This window comes from Mercenaria mercenaria, chromosome 14, assembly GCF_021730395.1.
Source record: "Mercenaria mercenaria strain notata chromosome 14, MADL_Memer_1, whole genome shotgun sequence".
Classification (NCBI taxonomy): domain Eukaryota; kingdom Metazoa; phylum Mollusca; class Bivalvia; order Venerida; family Veneridae; genus Mercenaria; species Mercenaria mercenaria.
In genome coordinates, this window is record NC_069374.1 from 7,533,654 (window position 1) to 7,559,543 (window position 25,890).

A 25,890-nucleotide genomic window follows, 5' to 3' on the forward strand; every position below is an offset into this window, starting at 1 on the left:
CAGGCACGGATTTCTCATAATTCTACTGCATTGTTTCGGTCGTTTAAGTATAACTTTATATTTAATCTCTGACAAGAGCGTAAGTGTGTCGACAATTTAGCTTAGTGGTTAGAGCATTGAACTATCATCCGAGCCACTCGGGTTCGATTCCCGCTACAGGCACTTGAGATTTTTCGTCATTTTTGTGTAAACAGTAGAGGTAGGACAGGTCTGGAAATTGTTATGGACCTCTTAAATGGTCCATAAGGTGTTTATAGACCTCATCGGAACAAAGAAGCCGGTAGGTAATTTTGATTATGAGATCTCCTGTGAGAGAAAGAGTTGTTATTGACATACAACAGACACAGCACAGAAACATTATGGAATTGTGTGAGATTTACTAGCCTTCCATGCTGACTCTGGGTGTGACACTGTGACAGGCTACTATGGCATTGGCAATTCAAAGGTGATCAAGATGTTGCAAGCTGGTTATCCCTTACAATCCTTGGGTGATATTACAGCTGACATCAATAACATTATAATAACTGAATCAAAAAAGTTTGTCAGCTGACATCAATAACATTATAATAACTGAATCAAAAAGGTTTGTATCAGCCTCTTATAACCAGCAAACTTCAAACGACATGTCTGTAACGCGACAAATTATATGGGCAGCCAAAGTTGGCAAGTCCAGCAAAACTCTGCCAGTACTGGCTTCATTGGCGCCGACAAAAGAGGCATTTGTTGAAAACATAAAACATTTACAGGCCTGTATATGGAAGCATGCTCTTCACATCAAATATGGACCCATGTGAATATTGTTGACGTAGGAATGAGGTAATGAAGACACTGGTTCCTGTATCAGTAGCACCCACTGAAGCTTTGGCACCACCAGAAGTACTGAAGATAATAAAATGCTGGTGCCCTAGTGACAACCCGTGTTTAACATAATGGTGCAGCTGTAATCAGGCTCGACTTCCATGTACGATGTTTTGTACATGTCAACAGGACAATGCTGATCAATGCAACAATGAACAAAGAACATGCGTTTGGCAGTTAAGTGAAAAGAACTTCACATAATCATCCTGGCATTTTCATTTCAATGCGCATTTAAACATACCTTTATGAATACAAACACGCTTTTTGATTTTACATTTCATATTACTTAATAATAGCAGCCATATTGTAAATAATCTATACCATATTCTTTGTAAAATAAGCAAATATAATTTAAAACTTGTGTTTAAAATGTTCTTGATGATCGACTTTATATATACTAACAGACCAATGATATAAGACCAATATTCAGCATTGTTTCCAATTTCTTTAAAGTGTGGCGGCCATCTTGGAAGCCATTTTGGATCAGCTAAATAATCAAATGAATAAAGTTATTATTGCATTTAAATAATTATTACATATTGCAACACTAATATCAACAAATTTGATTACCATACTTGATTTGTTAATACAATACGCCAAAAAGGCGATTGTGACAGCCATTTTAGCCATTTAGCCATTTTGAATTCCAGCCGTCCTAGATGGCATCTTTGATTGACAATTAATAAATAAAGATATATACATCTGTCTGAAACATATAAAGTAAAATCAATCCGCAAATAACAATTTGTAAGTTATTTTTTGCACTACTGATACATTTTTTTCTGATTTTGGCGGCCATCTTGGATGCCATCTTGATATTCTTAAAATGCTCAATGATACCAGCTGGGCATCATTCAGATTCTTCAATAACAACATATTTCCTAACAGAATACCATTAAACATTTACTATACAATCTAATGCTGGGTCTAAAACAATTATCACATTAAAATTTTATTTACCAGACTATCTTTTTGTAGGTCAATTACCAACCTCATAGGGTTTTCTATACAAATAAGTTCAATATCAATACAGTCCACATAATATTTGTGCAATCTTGTGTGCATTAATTTGCAACGTACTGTGTCAGTTACACTATTTAATATAACAGGCCCGTAACCTATAGGATGATATAATGTTTATACATGTACTCCGACTACTCGCTTACTTTTTGCAAACGTCATGCGAAAGTCTTTCTACGAAATTATTGTTTTCGAGCGGAATGTCCAAGTAGCGTGCATAAAACTGTCCCATATATTTTTTAAAAAAAAACTGAAATTATTATATAGATTTATTTTACTGTAAAATGAGCGAAAAAAATACGGGGGTCACCTTCGTTTTCGCTGTATTGTCTTTAATTTCCCCTACCCCCATTTTTACGCGCAGATTTTGTGCATCAAAATTTCAGAATGAACTGTTTGCATTTTAGGGGACAATAAGTTAATCACAAAAAAGTTTACAGCAACACAAATTTCATTTTAAGCGTATTCTTATTTTGTAAGCCATTTTCCGATTTCTTTCTGATTTTTATCGTCATACGTGTATACATGAATGCATGTTTCACACAAAAAAGCGTAATGAAAAAATTATACTTCTTAATCAAACATTTTATTGCTCGTTCTCCCTGGGCTCCATAGAATTTTTGTTAATTTTCTGAAAATGTTCCTGAAATGTTTATGAATAAAATAAGATCATAAAACTTCTTCACTAACGAATTCATTTTCAAGCTACGATGCTATGAAACAAGTTGGAAAGTTCAAGCACAGTTAAAACGCTACGTCTTTTTCCCGAGTTTTTCAACCAAGTTCACATTATCTGTTTGTAGTATTTATTTGCAGCCTTTATTGAACGGTTTGTTAAGTGCAATAACTTATTTATTTCATGTACATACACTTTTAATGTATGACGTTAACTTCATGTCGTTCTGACTGTGCATACTTTGGTTAACTTAAAATTGTTTGGGTTGACGCCAGTTTTCTTCAACATTTTATTCTTTTACGAGCACTAAACTCTTTTCCCACAATAATTTACAACTGTCTCGTTTAAAAATATTAGTCACGGACAAAGTGACTGTACTGGACACCAAACCTAAGACCGTTCGGTTGACGGGCGAACGGTCCAACCATTGTGTCCTTCGGTGCGACATGAAGGATGTTGGTTATTTTTGACTGGATGATATAGACAAGAAACTTTTTTCTAAGGGTCAGTTGTATATGAAGTTTTCAAAACGAGAATTATTCTAAAATCACATATTTGTTAAGCATGATTTAAAATGTTCATTTTGAGAAGATGAAAGTTAACATCCAGCTATAATAATCACGTTATTCAAATTTGAAAAAAAAAAAGCAAAAAACAAACAAATATTTATAAAAATGGTGGAAGTTTTTATCTGAGTGTTAGATATGAATACGGTCAAATGAGGACAAAATCTTAACAATACGTATTATTACTCTAACATTAATGAATATTTTTTTTTGAATACGGTCAAATGCGGACAAAATCTTAACAATACGTATTATTACTCTAACATTAATGAATATTTTTTTTTTACTTCAATGCGTTCATTCTAGCTTTAATGGAAAAAATATATCAGAAAATATGTGACGCACCATGACATTTTGGGTCCAAATTCGGCGTTACGTCATTTGAGAAAACATCGATTAAAGTTACGTCACAAAAAAAAATGGTGGACGTTACCACGTGTTCGCGGCAATTAATGCATTTCTTGTTTTCAATAATACTCTACCTTGCCACAAGAAAAAAATGAAGTGACATTTATAAACATTTCCGTGTTTTGCAATTCTGTTTCTTTAAAAAATTTAAATGATTGATAATTTATCGCCCTTTGAATCGACACGCCATTTGTAAACATCGAAGGTCGCGGAGAAAATGAAACTACCAAAAACAATTATTTTATGATTTATTTCGATTGTATAAAGAATGACAGTTAGCGAATCTCAAGGTAAGTAAGTATTTAAGCGATATGTAGTGTTAAATTATTATTTGAGTTCATATCGACAGTTTTGTCCGATATCTTTTCCAAAAATAGCCCGGATTTGACACTAAAGTCTGTCCCATCCCATCGGTTAACATCAACTTGGATGCACGGTGACAAAACTGGAGCAGCTATCGGTAAAGTAAATAGCGTTAGTTAAACTACAAAAAAGTCACCCTCGAGAATTTCAAGGATTTTTCTCTAAGTACTCGAATTGCTAAATGAATGCCACATATTTTTTTCCAACGGCAGCTCACTGTTGTAAAAAAGCGGCCGCCATTGGCGTTTACTCTCTAAAAAGGAGGAGAACATGAATGTTCACGTGAATTACTTGGGGAGCCACTCAAAATGGATTTAAAAATGAATAATCGTCGTTTTGTACTGAAATACCTTGAAAGCTCAATAGATTGAACAGTTCGTATATTCAAAAAAAATTTCAAATGCAAGGAAGACAAATTTACTCACATGCAACTTTCAAATTCCAAGTTAACTGTATGCTGTAGATTCTATCCCAAGGTCCGATTTAGATTTCTACAAATTATCAATTCCCAATTTATTTTTCCACCGTCCAATCGGAATACAACTTCATTTTTGTTCTATGTCGAAGAATTACACTCAGTAAGTGGCTCCGGCACTATAGTCTATAGATGATATTCAGGCACCAATTGCACCATACATATGAAACAATGCGTTGATTACACCATTTTTCATACGCATGGCTCAAAAAATAACCTGTATTCTACGATTTAAAAATCCTTCCTTCCAATTGAATGTATTTCAAAGAATTAACCTCGATATATTACCCTTTCCAAAATTAATTTCCATAAAATTCTGCTTTGAAAACACACTACACTTTTCTATCGCGTCCGATTTGAAAGTGACATCACAAATGACATAAAACTGAATGACGTCACAGTAGACTTGCCTTAAGTACTGTTCATCTTATCAGTGGCGTACGCTTCTTTAAGGCACGGCAGGCCTGGGCCTGCAGATATACTTGAGAAAAATAAAAATGCTAAATAAGCAATAAAAATGGAATGGTAAGGGAGGTAAGGCTATAGGAGCTCATGATAATCTAAAAATCCGTATTGAACATGTAATTAGAGCTTATTAATTTTATTTCCATGATGGATAAAAACAGATACCAGTAGTTTAACTATTATCTCGCTCGTATACCACGGCCCCGCAAAATATCGCCCTGCAACTTTGTTAATGTCGGAAAATAGACATTGCTTGCAGCTTGTAGTTAACATTTTATAAGCGCTTTTTAACCCTGTACTAAATATTTTGGCACCAAATTAAACTAGAATTTGTATAATCTGATTTGATACAAAGAGGGGCCACACTTGTAAGTCTGCATTATTGTGCAACTTTAAAAAAATATGAATACAATCTCATAATTCGGAACACCACTTGAGAAAAATGGCAGGATCCGCGCATGATGTCTACGCACGGTGTTCCGGTAGGGCCATCGCCTCATAACGTATGTGAGCTCGAAGCAACGTCAGAACGAGACTATGTAGTTTCGAGTTTTCCTCATCGTAGATTCGAGTTTTCACCATCATACATTCGACTTTTCATCATTGTATTTTGGACTTTTCATCATTGTAGGTTCGGCTTTTCATCATCAAAGTCTCAACTTTCAACATCGTGTACCGCCTATCATAATAATGAACTTTCAGACCTCTATTGATACTATGAAAGATCCTCAGTTTTCAATTTGGCAGTGGCTAGGTAGCCGGTTCTACCGGAACCTTTAGTCTAAAGGTCTAGGTAGCCAGCTCTATATCTACATATCATACATGAACATAAGTCAATAATCTTAGCTTGATTGGTTCTTATTGTTTGTTTGAACAAAATGATGAACTCTTTATTCTAAGCAATTGTATTGTAAGACAATTACATATCAAAAGACCTAATTCTAAATGACCGCCGATAATTGACATCTTCTATCAAAAATGATTTTCAACATGTAACAAACTACAAAACTTTATTAAAGACTTTACTTTAGGAAGCTATAAACATGCCGATGAAGATAAAGACACTCTGATCATTTGTTGACAACTAAACACAATATCGGCCGATATGATATGAGCGAGTAAATACGGCGAAATAAATAGGTAAATCACGAAAAGATCTTAAATAATTAATCACAAGAAATGTAATTTATTTAACTAAAATAATGATCCTTTATAATACAGTTTATCAAAGCCGGCTACCTTGACTTACATATCCATATATTACATCCCGAAAATAAGCCAATTTATCGTAGTTACTAAAAAAATTAGCTAAGGAAAGTTCTGCAAAAATGTCGTAGGGCCTAATGACAATTTTTAAATCTTAATTCAAAACAGACGTTAAGATATCGGGTTTGTATCTTTATCTATCTATCTGTCATGAAAAAAGGATTGCTTTGTAAAATATCCTAAAAGTTAAGAAACGAGATTTTTGACGCCGGCCGACGATTTGGGTATTCAGTATTTATTTCAGAATTTTATAAAAAAAAAAGATTAAATGACAAAGTTATCAAGACAAACTTCATGATAAAAATATCAAGTAACTGATATCCGCTATTAAATTCGGAACTATAAATACCAGTGTTTCTTCCACTATGTCAATTGGTTTATCCCGGAAATCGGGAATCTCGTCCGTATTCTGTTCATGAGAATGTTCAAAGCGCTATCATCTAAGATATGTCTTTTTATTAATATGCAGGTAGATCTAGGCAAGTTATATTTAAGTATTTTTAAAAAATAAAAACAATTCATAACGCAAATGCTGGCGACCCAGATACGCACGAGGGAAAAAATAAGCTGGGCATGAGAAACTCAAACATCAAAAATATGTTTAAATTACTCTGTAACACTAAAGTTAAACATGCCAATTGTTCCCCGTATCATCTTTTATTAATAACATTTATTTGAATTCATAAAACAACACGTGAGACTTTTTTAGCAATACAGAGTGAACTCGGCCCGAGTTTTATTTTCTAATACATTTAAACGTCGATCATTTTGAGTTGTCCCCTAGAAAAGTATTACAGGGCGCCGCCATATTGTTTATATACAAGAAGCGACGCAACGTCATTTAGCATTACGGTCTATGGAGAAAAATACAAAATTGAACATAGATCTATCAACTTCAAAAACTTTTTTTTTTGAAAAATGAAAAAAGTGCCTAGAGATATGGATCTGCGCTATATAAAAACATATTTTAGGGCATCATAACGCATATCATAATTTTAAAAATGATGTTAACCAGATAGGTGGGACAGACTTTAATGACAGATTCGAGGTAGATTTAGCGCAGTTCACATTTTATTTACAAGTGTCAATATATTGTAGACTATATTTTATTTACTGAATCTGCCATGAATTCAACTTTTTTTAAATCGGTTTTGACTCTTACTCAGTAGAATCTGTATGCAAGACAATTACAAGAAGTATTCAGTAGAATCAGTATGCAAGACAATTACATGAAGACCTTGTGACTCTGGTACCAGACAAAATTACAACAGTCAGTCATAATGTTTAGTTACATATTAAAGTTAAAGCCCTGATAATTTTATAAATATAGCCATGCCATGAAAGTGACTGATTAAGAATAGTTGAAACACATCTATTGTCAGCTTCAGCCACTAATTTCTTACATAAAATGTCAAATCCGTCCATACATAAAACTTCTACAAGGCATAAATATTGTTTTTACTTGGAAAGAGACAGTTTTTTCCAAAGCTTTTCATGTTAAATTTGCATACTGTTCACTTGGCCATTATTTCTGGATTCCTCACCATTTTGTACTGTTCTTGGCAAGTGACTAAAAACCACTTAGTAAAATAAATAAACTTTAGATACATTCTGTTTTGAAAGCCTTGCCAGGAATTCAAACCTATTACTCTTTTTATAGAAGTCTTTGTGCTAAATAAGTACTGAGCTAACTGCCCAGGGCATTTTATCTCACATTTCAGCCTTTTTCAGTATTTTTTTTTCATTTTACAGATCAACCACTGAGGATTGTTTGGATTGATGCAATGGCCTTAAACAGTGAAATGATTTTCCAGGAAGGTCTATACACAACAAGCTGGATTTTATGGGGGTTTGTAAATTTCTTCATACATTTTTACACTTACTATACTGCTGTTCTAAGAAAGATAAAGACATTAAAGTAGCATAAACATAAATGATCTATTTCATTCATAACATTTTAAGAGAACTGATTTTGATTATAGACCCATTCAACAAATATGTGTAATATATTAAGAAGTGAATAAGTAATGACATACAATAATTGAATATATCATGTATGTATTTTTTCATATTTTCAAAATTATTTTTACAGTATTTGTGTTTACATTAAGTTTGATTGCATGAATTGTATGTCTAGTCTGTAGGAATCTTAGCTAGTTTATGTATTCTTGAAAAGCTACTTTTTCTGCATGAATACTGTAAGATTCTTGGATGAGTTTATACTTATCAAATCTGCTTTCAGTCAGCTTTTAACAAAAAGACTCTCTTAAGCTTAAAAAGATGCTTTACAGTCTTATATTCTGTAACCTTATACTAATCTTACTAAAATAAAGTTCTAATGTTGATGAATTTTTGTTTTGCAGAGATGAAAGAACTATGAATATGTAAATGGGAATGAAACAGAGGGAATTAATATGTTCTACTGATCATCCAGCTGAATTCATGCCTGTGGAATAGAGTGCATGTCACAAATACTGATATGAGCAAATAACTCCATATTGCACAAATAATGTCATGTTTCCTGCCCTCATGACCTGAAAAAGTTAAAAATTCTAGTTCAAATTACAAATGTGTTTCAAGAAAAAGTAAAACTTAAGTCAGCTGTGTGAAATATTGGGTAAAAGTAGTGTTTTGATGTCATGACAGCTGTGAAGTTGTTTGAGAAGCACTATCTTAATTGTTCTAACAATACAGAATTTAACATAAATTTTCCAAAACTGCATGCATGAAATACTAAGACATGTCTGTTGAATGAATCCTAGTTGTTTCAAAACTACAACATGTGTGACATTAAAGCACAACCTTTGGAGGAAACATTTTTACAATAAAAACTGCCTTGCCAGTGTGAGTGTAGGAAGGATTTTTCCAGAAATGGCAGAAAACTACCAATATAGCAGAAAATATTTGTTATTGGCTGAATATAATATATTTTTACATGACATGACCTTTGCAGAAATAGCTATTTTTTTGCAAAACATTGTGAGCTGCCATGGTAACACAAATTTGACTTAAATTTAGATTTGTTTGATTATGTAGACAGCATGTGTCTTCTTTATATTCTGCTAATCAGACTATGTTCTGCAAGAAAATATCTTTTATATGTAACCATCAACAAAACATGTCATAACACAAATCTGTCATAAAATGGCAGAGCTGTAATGCAGGTAGGCATATCAGGAAAATATGTAGTTCTGAAAGACAAGTTATATTACATAAAATGATGTTTGTTTTTTATAAATGATCATAATTGACCATTTGTGGTGTAAAACAAATGTAACTATACTGAACAGATGCTAAATGAATGTTCTGATATTTTCTGGAAAATTTACAAAAAAAACTACTATTTTAAGAAAATAGTGTATTGTTGCCATGGTAACATTAATTTAACTTTTTAATTATTTTCGATATCATCATATGTAAACAACATCTTTCTTGTTTATATGTTATATATGTTAAGCTGTATTATGTTAGTTTTCATATGTAATAATTGCATCAACAAAGCACTATGTTATTACACAAGCCTGCCTTAAAATGGCAGTAGTTGTAACTGAGAGAGGTGTATCTGAAATGTATTTCTCAAACCATATTACATTAATTTTCACGGAATGATGTCTACTCTCTTACTTTTAAATAAGAAAACAGACAGCTTTTGATGTAAATATATGGAAAAACACTTCCAATATTCAATTTATTTCAGAGAAATTGCCAAAAATGTTAGTATTTTTGTAAGAAAATACCACATTGTTGCCATGGTAATGTTAGTATTTTTGTAAGAAAATACCACATCGTTGCCATGGTAATGATTCACTGATCAGTAATCAAAGTCTTTTGAAATTTTAGCAAACTCACAGTTGATAATAACAGTCTAATAATTATATTTTCTTGCCTGATATTCTTTCTTACTGTTTAATAGACAAGGTGTCTATAATGTATAGGTTAATAAATGGGAGAGCGGTGCCTTTGAGTGATAATGGCCCTGGCAAGGTGATAATAGCCCGAGGGCTATTATCTTTTTCCAGGGCCATTATCACTCAAAGGCACCGCTCTCCCATGTATTTACCTGTTTATTACATGTTTACCTATAATATAGTAAGAAATGGTTTTTGTGTCATTTTTATGGGTACTTGCATCTTCTGGCACAATAAATTTCAGTTTTTCAGTTTATATATTATTTGTATAAGTCTATTTACTGTATAAAATCAAATACCTGGATAGTTGTACTTTCTTGCTTATTGCATAATTTAGGGATAAATACGTTGTTTCACGAAGAATACACGATGTTACGCTCAAGATGATAAAATAAAACGTAAATATTCGCTGTTTTACCTCCATGAAACGCCATGACGTCATTTCTGTTTACGGACGTTAATTTCCCGCGCTAACGCCAGGGCCATTATCGATAATGGCCCCGGGGCTTATTATGATAATGTGATAATGCATGACGCAATGCGATAATGGGAGAAATTTCAGCACAAATTTGTTACTATTTATAGGTACTCATGTAATAAAATAAGATTAATGTCCTTGTTTTTGGGATGTTTTGTCTAATTTGATATCAAATAAATTCTTTATCTTGTTCAAAAGAAGAATGTCATAAAACAGTTGTCTGTAAACTGTTAGCACACTAGAAAAAGTTAATTGTGTATTTATTTCACATTCTATGTAATTTATTGCCAGATTCATCAAAAGACTGTTAATAAAGAGGTTAAACAACAGTGTTGCTATAGAAACGATTTTTAGAACATAAATATTTTTATACTACATGAAAGAAAGAGACAAAAAGAAATACATTCCATTAATTGCATGTTGCTTTTGTTATTTTATCATGTATTTTATCTTGATATTATTTAAATATGGTGTCATTATTAAGATATACTGCCTCAATTTTGATACAGTTAGACAAAACATGGTGTCCGAAAAGTGGTAATATCTCCATGACAACGACTGATTTTTGTTGTCAAATTGAAGATTTTTACTCAGAACGGGTCAGTCTGTCAGATTAGCCCAAAACCCCATTTTTGACCAAAATTGCATTTGGACCCAAAATCTCATGCTCTGTCACATATATTTAAAGTAGAGAGTAGTTATATCCACTCCTTTTCTGAACTACAAGTAGATATTTTATTGTTTAGATATGACGAAAAGTTGGACGCGAAATGAAATCTTCAGCATACATGCTGTTTATCGTCAATCTTGTTCTTTCATGTTCATTGCAGTTCTCTTAAAGTATGTCTAAAAACCATGATTCAAATTTCCTGAAATAGAATGTTTTGAGACTTTAGATTGAGATTATTTATAGAGTCTGATTTTTTTTTACATGTAATGGAAAGTAAATTCTGTACATGTAATGGTTTCAATACAATGTTTAGTTTATTTTAAACTTATTTTAGATAGATTTCATCTGTCAGTTACAGAACTGTTGTTTAGTTTGGTTTAAACTTATTCTAGATAGATTTCGTCTGTCAGTTACAGAACTGTTATTTGGTTGTTTTGAAGTGAAAACAGATCTATGATACACAAATTGTTGCTTTTTTATAGTCTTGCCTTGTAGGCGCCGACGTAGCACCAAAACGTCACTTTAGATTTGGGCCTATTACGCCGTTATTGCTTTAAAGCAGCAGTTAGCCAAAGATTCGAACAAAAGAGGTGTTGATCAGAATACTTGTATCGTTTGCTGTGCAATTTTTCTCCCTTTTCGCTTTTTACTTTTTCCAACAAAAGGTCGCCATAACCTTCACCTTTGACCTAGTAACACCAAAATCAATATAGGTCATCTGCTAGTCATTGCCAACCTCTACCAGATAATGGAAATTTGGGCTCTAAGGATTGTTCAATTATTGAGTGGAAAGCATTTTCAAACAAAAGTCGCTGTGACCTTGACCTTTGGCCTTCTGACCCCAAAATCAATATAGTTCTATCCATGACCAGTCATCCTAATTGTACTATTTATGCACGATGGGCAGTTATACGTCGGGCGTAATTATTTCACGGGGGCGCAACCCGAGTGAAATTATTTGTAAGGCGTATTACCAACCGAGTGTATAAATAGTGTTGGGGTATGACCCACCTAATGGTGAATATTTTATAAGTTCAGAACAATGTTACAGCAATATAATGTATCCAGTAAGAGACTTGTATGCAAAATTTAAACAACTTTTACCGTGTGTAATTCATGCTCAAGTAGAGACAATTTCAAAGTGATGGCGAGTGTCAAAAACGTTTGCAGAGAAGTATTATACGATCTATTTTGATAAAAGAAACTTCAAGCTATTGGTAAACTAAAATTGGTTCACAAAATAAAACTGTGAATATCATTTTTGCTGGGTGCCTCAAGTAAAAGGATTTAATGAGACAGAATTCTAACTCCAACATTGAAAAATTGAGGTCGGGTCCTGTGTGACTGTTTTAAATTTTGCTCACTTAATTCAAAAAGAAGCCTCGGAAAAAAATGTAAAAACTTAACAGAATCTAGGAAAATAAGGGGGAAGAAATGGTCCCAATTGGGCTTGAACCTATGCCGCCTCAAAAATTTAAGTTGTAGGAATTGAATACTCTTCAAAAGGAGGTACACTATTACAAGGCCTATACCTTAAAACATGGTTTTGCTATTCTAATATGCCGTTATTCTAAAACTAGATAAATTGAAGAAACGCTTTTTCTTGGTCGTAACTAAAACGTTGACGTCACCGCACGTTAACGTGACGTCATTCTAGCGTAATAGTGTTTTAACAGAGACAAGCATAGCCTATTAGAATGAATGCTTGAGTATGATAATCGTAATCACGTATTGTCGGACCTTAACATACCGTCTTTTGATACATATCAATTTGGCACATTGTACCACTCAACCTTTGATATGCGAATAATTCAGGGTATGGAATCACGTGATTATGTAGGCCCTAATAATAGAAACGGATACAGGTGTCCTGATACCGAAATACACTAAGCGAAAAGCACGTATTTTTTAGGTCACCAAAGTGCGTGCATCATTGTCTACTAGATAATTTCGAACGATATTCAAATCATGGTCTCAGCGTGAAATTGGCCCCATACCAGGAGTCATATAGTGCTACATAGGCTTTTATATATTACAAAAACTTGTCTTCTTACTATTTAAATGCAGTAAGCTGCATTTACTCAGGCGTGCGCAGGACCAGTTGGTCGATCCTCTTGTTTATTTACTGTTTGTAGTGCAACACAAATATGACTTTTGTCTTTGTATTTTCGGTATCTGTATCTTTGCATTTTAATCACATGATCACATATCTTGGAATTATGTTCAGTCAAATACAGATGAATATCTGATGTTTGACCATAATCAGGTGATATTCCTAGACAGAAGACAAACAGGATCCGGTTGCAGATGAGATGAAATGAAATTTCCTGATTAAAATTAATCATTGCTCTTCATACATGTGTGTCAGTGTTTTAATGACATATGCATATATACGTAGAGCTACTACTGTTTTTACACTTGATATAAACTGTTAAGCAAAATATCTTAAGATCTTCTCTTGGAGAAAACACGTCAATTATCGTATAAAAAACAACAAAAGAAAAAAAAACTAAGAACATGGAAGTTAAGACTTTACACTTCATGAATCACGGTCTCGAAATGTCTTGCAAGTCTTACCGGAAGACGAAATTATGATATTGAAACATCGGGTTTTCGCGGTTTCGCATTTGCAGTTGAGAGGGCGAAAACGCGAAAACATGATACAAGGTCGCGAAAACACGATGCAAAAAATATCGCGTTTTCGCGCTATCAGTATCGTGTTTTCGCGTTTTCGCCCTACTTACCACGAAGGCGAAAACACGAAAAGACGATGTCAGATCGAGGGCGAAAAGGCGAAAACACGATATTAACAGCGCGAAGACGCGATATTTTCTGTTTCGTGTTTTCGTGTCAAAGTATCGCGTTTTCGCGTCAAAATATCGTCGTTTCGCGATTTCGCCCTTAGGACGACAACGCGAAACTGCGATGGCCCCAACGGAACACCGTATGAAACAGATTAACAAAGGTTGAGGAATTTTACTACACTCCTAAAAATGATTCAGTCTGAATTGACGCTTGACATTGTAGTGGGTATAAATTAACCTGTGCTGTCCATTTACGCATTACTTTCTTTAAAAAAAATACGCGATTTCAGATTTAAACACGAAACGTACAGAATACAACATTTTCTACTGAATGAATTTACCTGATACGATGTGACAATCAATTTACATGGATTGCATTTGCCATGAAGTAACACTTTCTATGTGTAGCTAAGTTAAATCGTTGAAGAATGAAATAATATATTCTCCTTTTCTGGAAAAAATTAGATTATAAATATGTACATGCAGGTAACAATTATCTTACAAATCTCTCAAAGTAACAAACAAAGAGAATGTGACTCTAGTACTGGTCCTTCTCGGGAACAATGGTTAAAAACTACCCATTTGATGAAACTGAAAAATTGTTGAAGCAGGCGTGAAACCCAAATCCGACAATATTATAACTTTCCTTAATAAATGACAAAGACACAACAAAATGGCTTTTATTTGATATAAAATTTGCAAAACGAATATTGGTATGATTATGAAAAACAATGCATATTTATTTCCAGAAGCACAATGTTTGTTTACATTGTGGTCAACAAAAAGTTTAAAATTTATGTTTAAGATGTTTCATCTTTTATCCATCATAATTATTATCATAAAAAAAAAGGTTAAATATGAATAAGAACTCAGCGGTCTAGTGTAAAGATCATACTATAGACTGATAACTGAGTCAAATAAACGGGGTATTATTTGTGAAATGAGGAAGGTCATACATTTTAAACTAGTAGAAAAATGAAAACACACTATCCGTTTATTAATTTCAGCTAAAACCGTGAAAAGTGAGAAAAACATCTGTTGATCACAGCACACTCGATAAAGTACGAGTGTTTCGAGATAAAAACAGATGTCAACTCATTTTACCCATTAGCAGACTCATTCTATTTTTTCATTGTTTGAAAGGTATGTGTCCTAAACAGGCGAATCTGATTTCTTTCCTGCGCATCCCTACATCTGTATTCTCGAAAGAACGAACAATAAAGTTATAGATAAATGTCATTTTTCGACTCCTCGAATATGATCTGACAAAGGAGATCAGCAATGTGAACTACAGTCCACCCATTTAACAACATCTACTAGTAGTGAGATTCGCGCATATCAATTTAAGGAATGAGAAATGAAAGTTAAGTACTCCCATGGGGTGATTCTGTGTTTGGGGTTCACAGATATTAATTTCCGAATTAATAACGTCCCCCGAATTTCTCATTCTTTTATTTCCTTTCACCGGCTATGCAAGCGGTTGAACGACTCTTGCATTAGATTCCAGAAATAATTGTGCACAGAAATCCATGCTTTTTAAATAGAACAGAAAAGAACAGTGACGCTTGTTTGATAAGTGATGAGTGACCTTAGTAATGTTGGTTTTCTTCAAGTACATATGCGCCCACACGTCAGCCTCGTTGTCCTTGTTAACAGCATTCGGTGATAAACCGTTTAAACCGCGATGCGAAGTTGCGTTGTAACTATCAACCACATTCTGCAGTTCACCGATATATCGATAGGTCCTCTCGTGTCGCATCATTCTGTACAACCTTTCTTTCAAAGTCCTTTGTACTCTCTCAACAAAATTGCTTTTCGGCGCGTTATAATTATTCGTCGTAAAAAAGTAGATGCCACTGTCTTTCATAAACCTCTTAAACCACTGGTTGGAGAACTCACTGCCTCTATCTGCACGAATTTTCTTAATTTTGATTGGCGCAACATCATTCAGGATGTCTTTCATACGGCTAAAACCGCTTTTGCTGTCTATTTTCTAACGGTCTCACCCAAAGTTTTCTCGAGAGTATATCAATGACGCCAAGCAAAAACGCACACATCATTCTCATCGGCTAGTTCTCATCGATAACAGATCTATATCCAACTGCTCTCCGATATTCGTCACGCGTACGTTGGTCGTCTTAAATCTGTGACGTCGTTGCTTCTGCAGCGAATAGCGTCTTGATCATTCAACCACTGTTTATGTAAGCGATCGTAATATTCCCGGGTGCATTTTATTAACAACGTCAAACATTTCTTTACACCGCGTAAGCTGCAGGGTTTTTCGCTTCAAATAATACCGTTGTAAAATTTCGTTCTTTTCCTTATCGTTCATGTTTCACTTACAGCTGTAACGGACTAAAAAGATTCTAATAACGACCACCGATGAGTAAACGAAATTTCTCCTCCCGCTCTCCAATGAAAAATAATTTTATACACCTTCTGATTATCTACAACAAATTCCTTCCACGCTCTCCCAATTAATAGCGTACAAGTTGATGATACATTCCCGACTTTCCACAACGTTGCTGACACGAGACCTGAACTTTTCAACGTGGATAGTCAGTAACCATTGTTTATTTTCCGCTCATTGTTCAAGTAAAATAAAAGTCTCGGGTAAAATGGAGTACAAAGCACTTCATAAAGTTCGAAGTTCAGGATATGTATCAACGAAATAAACGGTTTCCTCACAAAATCGTCATAAACCCTCTGATAAGACCCGTCTCTCACTAGATTCCATGTGTAGTCGCTGCACTCACACCGCAATATAAGCCGCTGAGAAATCAAAATCTCTCTTATATAAGCGTTTTAAAGATATCACGCGGTATGAAACGTGTAAAGGGTAATCACCGCATTGACATGTGTAAAGGGCAAAAACCACATTGATGCGTGTAAAGGGCAAAAACCACATAGGCACGTGTGCACGCGCGCGCGTAATCACGTGTAAAGGGCAAAATCCGCATAGTCACGTGTAAAGGGCAAACTCCGCATAGACACGTGCAAAGGCCAAAATCCACATAGACACCTGTAAAGGGCAAAATCCACATAGACACGTGTAAAGGGCAAAATCCACATAGTCACGTGTAAAGGGCAAACTCCACATGTGCACATTGCCCCCCCCTCACGTGCCTGATATAATGCACGAAGGTGTACAGGGGTTTCCTTTTTCATTGAAAGCTGGAAAGTCGTAATATGACATACATTGTGTGACGTAAAACCCAGACCAATGAAACACATAGATAAAAGTAGAACATGGTCTCTTATTGACCTGAAAATCAGTTAAACTTTTGCGTGCTACTATGTACAAAACTGCATCACAGTAATAGCTATATGTATCAGATTGGAACTACCCACAATGCTTTCCAGTTTTTCTGACTGAAATAACCAAGTGTGCTTTTCATTGAAATTTGGTATTATATAATTTTAAATATAATAAGTTATAACTCGTTTTACAGTACCTAAAGTATGTTAGAGTTCTTTGTGCAATTAGTTTTAAAGTTGCCTACATATCTTGAATCGGAACGTAACACAAGCCTTCCTTCATAATCAAGCTAGGTTACTCTTGATTAATTTTAATTGACCCTTTAGAGATTCTGATCAACGTTTTGCATGCAATTTATTTTAAAAGCGGATACATATATTACATTGAAAAAAGGAGAAAAATCCATAAATTGTGCCCATTTATTCTTAGAATTTCAGGGAAATATTTTAATGTAGATCACCTGCATCATATGTAACAAAAACTCGAGTGCACTTTCTCCTTTAAATCGTAGTTGTTTACTTTTGTTTGATTCGCCATTGTTTTCTTTGAGAATGCACGTTACGTTGACGGAAACTGTTTAACATACGCAAATCGGAAACAGTTATGCGTCAATGGGTAATATGAAATAGAGTTTAAGCTTTACAAGTTTGAATTCATTAAAAGCTTTGCCTTTTTTGTTGATATATATCTACAGTAAGACTGCAATCGGAATTATGTTTGCAGTGCCTATCTATAGTGGTGTCATTTAATGAGACCAAAATGCCCTCAGCTGTGCGTTCTTATCTCTACTTACTTACATGTTCACATTCCTTGTGGTTTATACATCAAAAATGGAGTTCAAATTAGTTTTTCCGATAGTTCTTCTGTCCTGTGTTTCTATGGTGAAAGGTGACTATAACTGTCTATGCAATTACGATGTTGAACGACAAGTGTACTCGCAGGTAAGGATCGTTGTTGTATATTTTTTCAGATAGCTCTCCTGTCCCGTGCTTCTACTGTGAATAAAAATATCTGTCATGTGTTTACGAACCGGATAGGGATATCCGTCCCGAGGGCACCTGCGCATTGGGTGGTAATGAGGCTTGCCGAATTACCGGCCATGCGCAGGTGGCCGAGGGACGGATATTTCCATCCGATTCGTAAACACATGACTGATGTTTTTTCTTGCATATCGTATACATGTTAGCATTTTATACTGACAGATTATTTTTCTTGCATACCGTATTTTACAAATAACAGTTTCTTTGTAGCACTCTCTTATAGTACAGCGCGGAAAATTAACGTCCGTAAGCAGAAGTGACGTCATGATGTTTTGCGTTACGCACAATAACAAAGTTCAAATTAGTTTTATCGTTTGTAGCGTAGTGTTATGTTCTTACGGTAAACTAACGTATTTTGAATCGAGAAATATACTATAAGGAAGGGAGAGAAACTATCAAGATACCTGCTTTTCGTATTTTTTACATAATATATTATCAGTGCATGAACCACTAGTTGCCATTAACAGCACGAGAGTCATCTGGCATGGGGGGTGCCAGATTGGTTTTGCCGGCATGGGTAAAATCGCCGGAAACGCCAGTCCGGTGTTCAAGAAAGGTGTTTATGACTATTTAACAATGGCATAGAACAACAAGTATATTATACTCGCATGTAAGGCTTATTATTGTGACATGTCCCTATACCTTTCTATGAGTCGGGACTGCTCATCACTGTAAATTTTATCTCGATAAATACGTTTTTGCTACAATTTATTTATTTAGTTTGGTTTAACGTCGCATCGACACAGCTGCTTTCCAGCTTTGATGGTGGAGGAAGACCCCTGGTGCCCATCCGTGCATTATTTCACACGAGCGGGCACCTGAGTGAAATCACTGACCTTCCGTATTTTTTTTCTAGAAAGTTTAGAAAAAAATTAAGTGCAGTTAGATCAGATAGACGGTACTAGGGTTGGAAAATGAATAAAATATCAAGTGGTGACGATAAATGTTTCGGTTTGGTACTTTTTGTAACTGTTGAAAAAAAGTTTCGGATTCTGTGTCTTTCCTGAGCACACCAAAAATGATTTGTTTTGATTAACTACATATTTGATTTTTCTTTATTACCTAGATTTATTACCTTTTTATGTCATCAAAAAATGCAGAATTCAACATTATTAGAGTAGAACTGTTTAACTGTGACATTAAATTGCCAAATTTCAACCAACAATTTACTGCTAGAAGTCATCGAAATTAAGTTGCAGTCTTTTAAAAGATAATTCTAAGGCTAAAAAGCATTACTCAACGTATTTAACGATGTCAGACGTCATGTATTAAAAGGGCCTATCAAAAATCTACGGTTTTACGGTTGGATGGTGGGAATGTCACAGTTTTGATGTCGATGCCAGTTTTTGTGTCACGATCTGATGACCAGTTGCTTTCAGTTTGCCTTGGTTCTAGGTCACATACTAGAAAATCTTTGCGAAAGAGAAACTAGTATATCAATTTTCTAATGCCATTACGTCAAAAAGAATATCTGGTAACCACTTGTGGACCATTTCTTCGAACCACCCAATTTTTTTAAAATCTCATCTTACAGCACAAATAACGTAATAGCTCGTCCAACAAATAAGCAAAATGTAAAATGTAACTATGATAGAATCTCTGTCGTCCTAATAAATTTGGTGGAGTTGTAATTGTTGGAGTTATTCGTCTAGAGAACATTATTATATACTCGTTCTATTTCACCTTTAGTTACAGTAGTACCGGAAACATCAATATTTGTCAATACACTGAGATGAATTTCATATTGGGGGCGTGGCGTAATTAGTAGCATTAAGTCTTTTATTTAGTTCAGTGTTATCAATCTTTTTCAGGCTTTTACCTTAACACGTGAACATACATTCGTAATAAAAAGGTTATTATCTTTGCATCGGGAAATATACACTCGGTCTGTAGCGGAAGAATATTACGCTCCTAAACAGGCACAGTATTTACGCTGGTATAAAGCTTATACCGGTAACTTATAAATAATATACCGGTAGTCAGCTACGGAATGATAGAATGGGACCTAAAATTACTGAAATGTTGACTATGCTCACCATTCATCAGCATATAAATTCGTCCTTCCGTCCATTCATCCATCACGAATCAGACTTACAGTGTATCCATTACCTTACAGCCGGATGCGCAGGCGAACCCTATAGGTTACTTGTACGAGTTTGACTGTAAAGAAATTGTCCCTTACGAGGAGACACCACCAGGCTGGAGTGTTGTAGCTTTTGAACATCAAGTAAGTTAATGTATTGATATGTATATATTTTTGCATTTTCCATGAAATTCAAGACCTCAACGTCTTTCCAAATACAATTATTTATCTAAAGTGTTTTAGACTACCCTGTAACACTCATTTCACAGAATTACAAAATGTCCCTTATCGCCCGGGATAAAGACATTTTTAAAGGTGGTTCGTTAGATTTTGATTAGATAATGGATGTGTTCGTAACTTTAACAACTGAACATTTACGCTTAATTGACTACGTTGAATGAGTTCCTAAAATATTTTAGTTTTTCACTTGAGCTGTTGTTAAAATATGATTTTCTATCCCGGTTGCCCAACCAAGATTGCGTTATTTTAACCGGTAAGAGACATATTTTGCCTATGGAGTTATTGAACTATTGAATGACTAGAGAACTCTCATTTTCCTTTGTGTCACAGATTTGCATTGACAGTTTTACATTTTGCCGAAATTCATCAGGAATGCAAGTCTGTAAAATTATTAATTTTTTTATTACACAACTTTGCCTGTCGCAAACAGGGAAATTCCGAAGTTGTTGGTTGTTTTTAAACTTGCCTTTCGTTTCAGATAGTTGAAATATCTCAATCTCTATCAAATATAAACGTAAGACTAGAAATTATATTGGAATTAAAAATATTACATTGTAGTTCTCATTTTGAATACTTTTAAATTTCATTAAAAAAGACAAAACATAGCTTATAATAGGAAAACCTATGTTATGAGTATTTTTTGTTCCTTAAACCTTACCATGCTGGACACGATTGATTCTGCCTTTGCGACCAGTGTAGATCATGATCTGCCTGCACATCCGTGCTCATGATCTGCAATGTTCGCCATTCAGTCAGTATATTTTTGGTAAGTACCCCTCTAACAGTCAATGGTACTGTCCAAATGGACAATGGTACTGTCCAGATGGACAAGTTCATTATAGAAATTTAGCAGGGTAAGGGTTAAATAAATTTCTAACAGAATATACAAAAACTGAAAAATATGATAGGTTGATGCACAAATGTAAACGGTGTGCAGCTCTGTTCCTGGAAGCGTAACACCCACTTTCTCTAGTGGGTCACATATATGTCTTTGCTTACTATGCCATTCAATAATGTTCAACATAACAAAACCACCTTCTTACCATATAGCAACTTGTAAGCTTTTTTGTCTTTTGTACAAACACTTTGCCTAAACATTCTGTCTGGTTAGAATTGCTGACGATTGAATCTACTGTCAACAATACATAAGACACTGCCGCCAAATAAATAAACCACAATTCTGTTGTTGTATAATTAACGTAATAACGAACATAACGAGTTCTCGCTTACTCTTTTGTTATATATTAAGCCTTGCATGAATTTGGAAGAGATGACGAAATCGTCTTGTAATCTACTAACACTACAAAAGAATATTTACATAAGTCACTTTATTGCAGTATGGTTACGTGATGGATGACACAGCGCAACATATTGCTAGGCAACTGTGTCCCGGAAATCCCCCAACATCCGACATTAGTAAGTCATGCAGATTATATACACGGACGCTATATGATAAAAACATTTACGGTTTATTATATTCAAGAACGTCTTTGGGAAATGTTTTATGAACCGATTGTACGACTGAGCTTTATCTTGTTTTAACGGTGTTGGAAAACATGTCGCGGAAATAAACAGGTGAAAAGCTAAGCATACATACAGGTTTTTGTTTGACCTTTACACCAAAACTCACCTGCACTCCAATCGAATTGGATTGGATTGAATAATTGATGAAGACTTTTAAAGGAGGACATTTCCTTTTTTCCATGTACCATGTACAAGGCATTAGACTAACGGGTATTTTTTATGTTTTTATTCATATTCGTGTTCTGCTTTAAGTTACTACCAAAGCCCCAACGACGACGACGAGCTCTACGACAACTCCTTCAACCACTCGATTACCAACAACTACTACTGCCAAACCAACAACTTCTACAACTAGCACGACAGAGTCAACAACAACAACAACAACAACCACTCCTAGACCTACAACTACAACAAAAACCACATCTACTACCTTACCAACAACAACAAAGCCAACAACATCCCTGTCCCCTCTGTTTCCGAATTTCAGTCCTGAAAGGCTTGTTACGTTATCAACACCTAAACCGATCATTGGTACGCTTTTGTTTATCAGAAAAGGTGTGTCCCCACCAGGGACGAACTAAGTCAATATAACAACAACAAAACCAACAGATGAAAGCCGAGATAACCACCCAGAAGCCAAAATCTGAAGAGGCTTTCCTGTTCTTTGCTTATAGTTACTGTTCCCAGTTTAGTTTAGAGTATATATACACTGAAAACAATTTTAACAGGCCGTCGCTTGAAATACGTATAATTTAAAAACGCGTTCTATGCACGATGTTCTCGTTTCAATCGTAAAAATGAGTCGCTTATAATGTCACCTCCACTACAAGTACATATTTCTAGTGTAGATACTTCGTGCCGGACCTTCCTTAGCAATACAAACAACTTTCCATCGACAAAATAAGTAAACGTGACTACACATTTTGAATGCAGTTTTGATATATGTAAGAGAATAAATATTATTGACAGTTACCTGAAGTTAGGTAAGTTTATCACAGTTTCAATATCAGTTTGAACTTTTACGAAAAGCATTCACTGGTCCTCATTGTTAAAAGAGCACTGGCAAGCACTTGACAATGTTAAAACAGCTGTTTCGATGAAGGCGATGCGAAATGCACGCTTATCCAGAACTATTGAAACTTTTTAATCTAGGTCCCTATGATCATGTTTCTCAAAAAATACGTGTGTATTACAAATGTTATCTGTTCACAGGAAACATAAACTTATGCCCGGCAATATTACACCAGTACACACGAGAAGACCGTGGCGCCCTCACCCAGTATGGTGACTATTGCTATGAACTGGTCCCAATTAAGACAATCTGGGCCAAAGCAGAGAAGGATTGTATGGCTAAAGGCGGGGATTTGTTTCATGTGGATGGCCCTGGTCTCCAGGATTATATCTACAAGTGGATAAAGTCCTACAATTTTGACCACGCAGTGTGGACAGGGCTACACGATGTCCGAACGGAAGAAAACTTTGAATGGATATCAGGTCATTATGAAATTGTACACCATTCACATTGAAATGCTAGTGGAATATTTTTATACCAAATTAAATTCAGAGTGTACTGTCTACTGTAATTAACATTTTTCACGAGCTTCCTTCCACAAAGGTTCATTATTGCTGCATATAGGTCAAATTAGGAAAGTGCATACTTAGTGAAAATCTCACAGTTCCAACCCATCCGCTGCCAATGCATTTGCACACAATTAAAGTTTTGTAAAATGTTGAATTATATTGACTGTGTTTTTCAGGTGACCACGTGATATATGTTAACTGGTACTCAGACAGGAAAGGTAATTTGGCCAGTCATTACAACGAAGACTGTGTGTTGTTAGTACCGTATGCTCCATACTATGGTAAATGGGACGACGTGATCTGTGGTTCCACAACAATGTTCGGTGATATAGGACAGCAAAACCCTTTCATATGTGAATATTGTAAGTGTAGTCTTACTTTTAAAATACATCATATGCATCGTTTGTTTTCAGTATTTCTGTTTTGTAACGGCGGGCAATTAGCCTAACCTGTGTTCCTGGATTCTGTACCAGTACAACCCTCTCCTCCGCAAGTAACTGCCAACTTCCCACATGAATCAGAGGTCGAGGACGAGTGAAAACTGACACATGTCTTTTTGTCATATCACCACGGAAAATATGGTGCCCGCCCGGGGATCGAACTCACAGTTCTTTGATTTGTAGATCTACGCTCTCCCTACTGAGCTAAGCGGACGAATTTTAGAAGATATGGCGGATTGTGCCTATTTTCATTTACAAAATAATGATTACTGTGCTAAATACACATATTATGTCTTAAAGGTGTACGCTAGGGTCCCTGTATATGAGATGAGCGATTTTTTTCTAAATAAAATAATCTTTAAACTTTGGATATTGAAGGACAAGTATCTAAGAAACAACGATATGCAATAGGTAGTACTAGTAGATCACCAGTATTGAAGAGGAGTTATCTGCCTTTTAAAACGGCATTCCATACCCCAACCCGAAAAAGGCGCTTAGTATTAGTAAGTGCTATATTTGTGCCAAGTTTCATCCTACATTATAAGTAGAAATCTAGGAATTTGTATTAAACTAAATTGTATAATTTCAAAATTTTGAGACAGGAAGTAACGATATGATTTCTCTCATGTGTGCATTTCTCTTGCAGCAATACGACCACACCACGTCGCAACTATTGTGGGATAGATTGACGGAACCTTCATACATGCAGACAGGATTTTCCCAGTGTTAAATTTTGGAAATCTATCTTTTTAAATGTATTGTCAAAATACAAACTGATACATTTCGTACATATGAGCCGTGCCATGAGAAAACCAACATAGTGGGTATGCGACCAGCATGGATCCAGACCAGCCTGTGCATCCGCGCAGTCTGGTCAGGATCCATGCTGTTCGCTTTCAAAGCCTACTGGAATTAGAGAAACTGTTAGCGAACAGCATGGATCCTGACCAGACTGCGCGGATGCGCAGGCTGGTCTGGATCCATGCTGGTCGCATACCCACTATGTTGGTTTTCCCATGGCACGGCTCATATGTTTCCTTGCATGATTTTACAATGTAATTATGCTGCATTAAATTCAATTTCGAGAAATACATTCACAATTAATATTATTTCAGATTCTGTTTGATTTCAGAAATAATTGACAGCTTCAATATATGCACAGAATCAAGCACTGCCATTTATAAGACCTGCAAATCTACCTAGCAACCCGGCCGTTGTCATTACATAGAACTAAATAAACTTTGCAAAACGATAGAAAAAAAAATACATTTAGTCTAGTAGTAGAATTGGACTTCCGGTTATTAAGACAACTTGCAATAATAATTATTACATGACTCCTTTACATAAAATGCATTAACATAGTTTGTGCTATATGACCAGTCTATATCCAACGCGGAAACAGGTAAAAACAACAAAAATTAAACTTTGAAAACTTATTCCTGATGTAGTGTAATAAAAAAAAACTTACTGAATGACTTGCCCGTGAACAGTCAGAACTATTGGCCATCTGTTTTCAGACCTCAGGCAATAGTATTCATGCGCGGATCTAGCCAATATTCTATGGGCAGGGGGGATGGGGGTGGGGACGACCGAACCCTTTCATTGACAAACGTGACTTTGTAAACTAAATAACGTGATGTTTTTTGTTGATGTTAGCCGTTTACAAGTACAGTTTTTGTTGAACCGGATGAAATAGAAAAGTAGCCGACCAGCTAGGGGTCCGTGGGCATGCCCTGCAGAAATTGTGAAATTCAGCGCTTCATCAA

General features: G+C 35.1%; 1 protein-coding gene across 1 annotated transcript; it reads left to right on the top strand.

Annotated features, from left to right (window-relative positions):
- Positions 1 to 17,996: 17,996 nt before the first annotated feature.
- Positions 17,997 to 24,956, top strand: LOC123528024 (aggrecan core protein-like). The gene is made up of 7 exons (XM_045307770.2): positions 17,997 to 18,157; positions 20,373 to 20,483; positions 21,917 to 21,995; positions 22,356 to 22,634; positions 23,316 to 23,597; positions 23,861 to 24,046; positions 24,771 to 24,956. Exons 1-7 carry the CDS (start codon positions 18,014 to 18,016, stop codon positions 24,806 to 24,808), a joined length of 1,119 nt encoding a protein of 372 aa, XP_045163705.2. The 5' UTR covers positions 17,997 to 18,013; the 3' UTR covers positions 24,809 to 24,956.
- The last annotated feature ends 934 nt before the right edge of the window (positions 24,957 to 25,890 follow it).

Bases quoted from the DNA above. Each gene is read 5' to 3' on its own strand.
- LOC123528024 (XM_045307770.2), top strand. From the start codon at position 18,014: ATGTTCACATTCCTTGTGGTTTATACATCAAAAATGGAGTTCAAATTA. The intron at 18,158-20,372 runs GTAAGGATCGTT...ATTACCTTACAG, and splicing joins AACGACAAGTGTACTCGCAG to CCGGATGCGCAGGCGAACCC. The intron at 23,598-23,860 runs GTCATTATGAAA...TGTGTTTTTCAG, and splicing joins AAACTTTGAATGGATATCAG to GTGACCACGTGATATATGTT.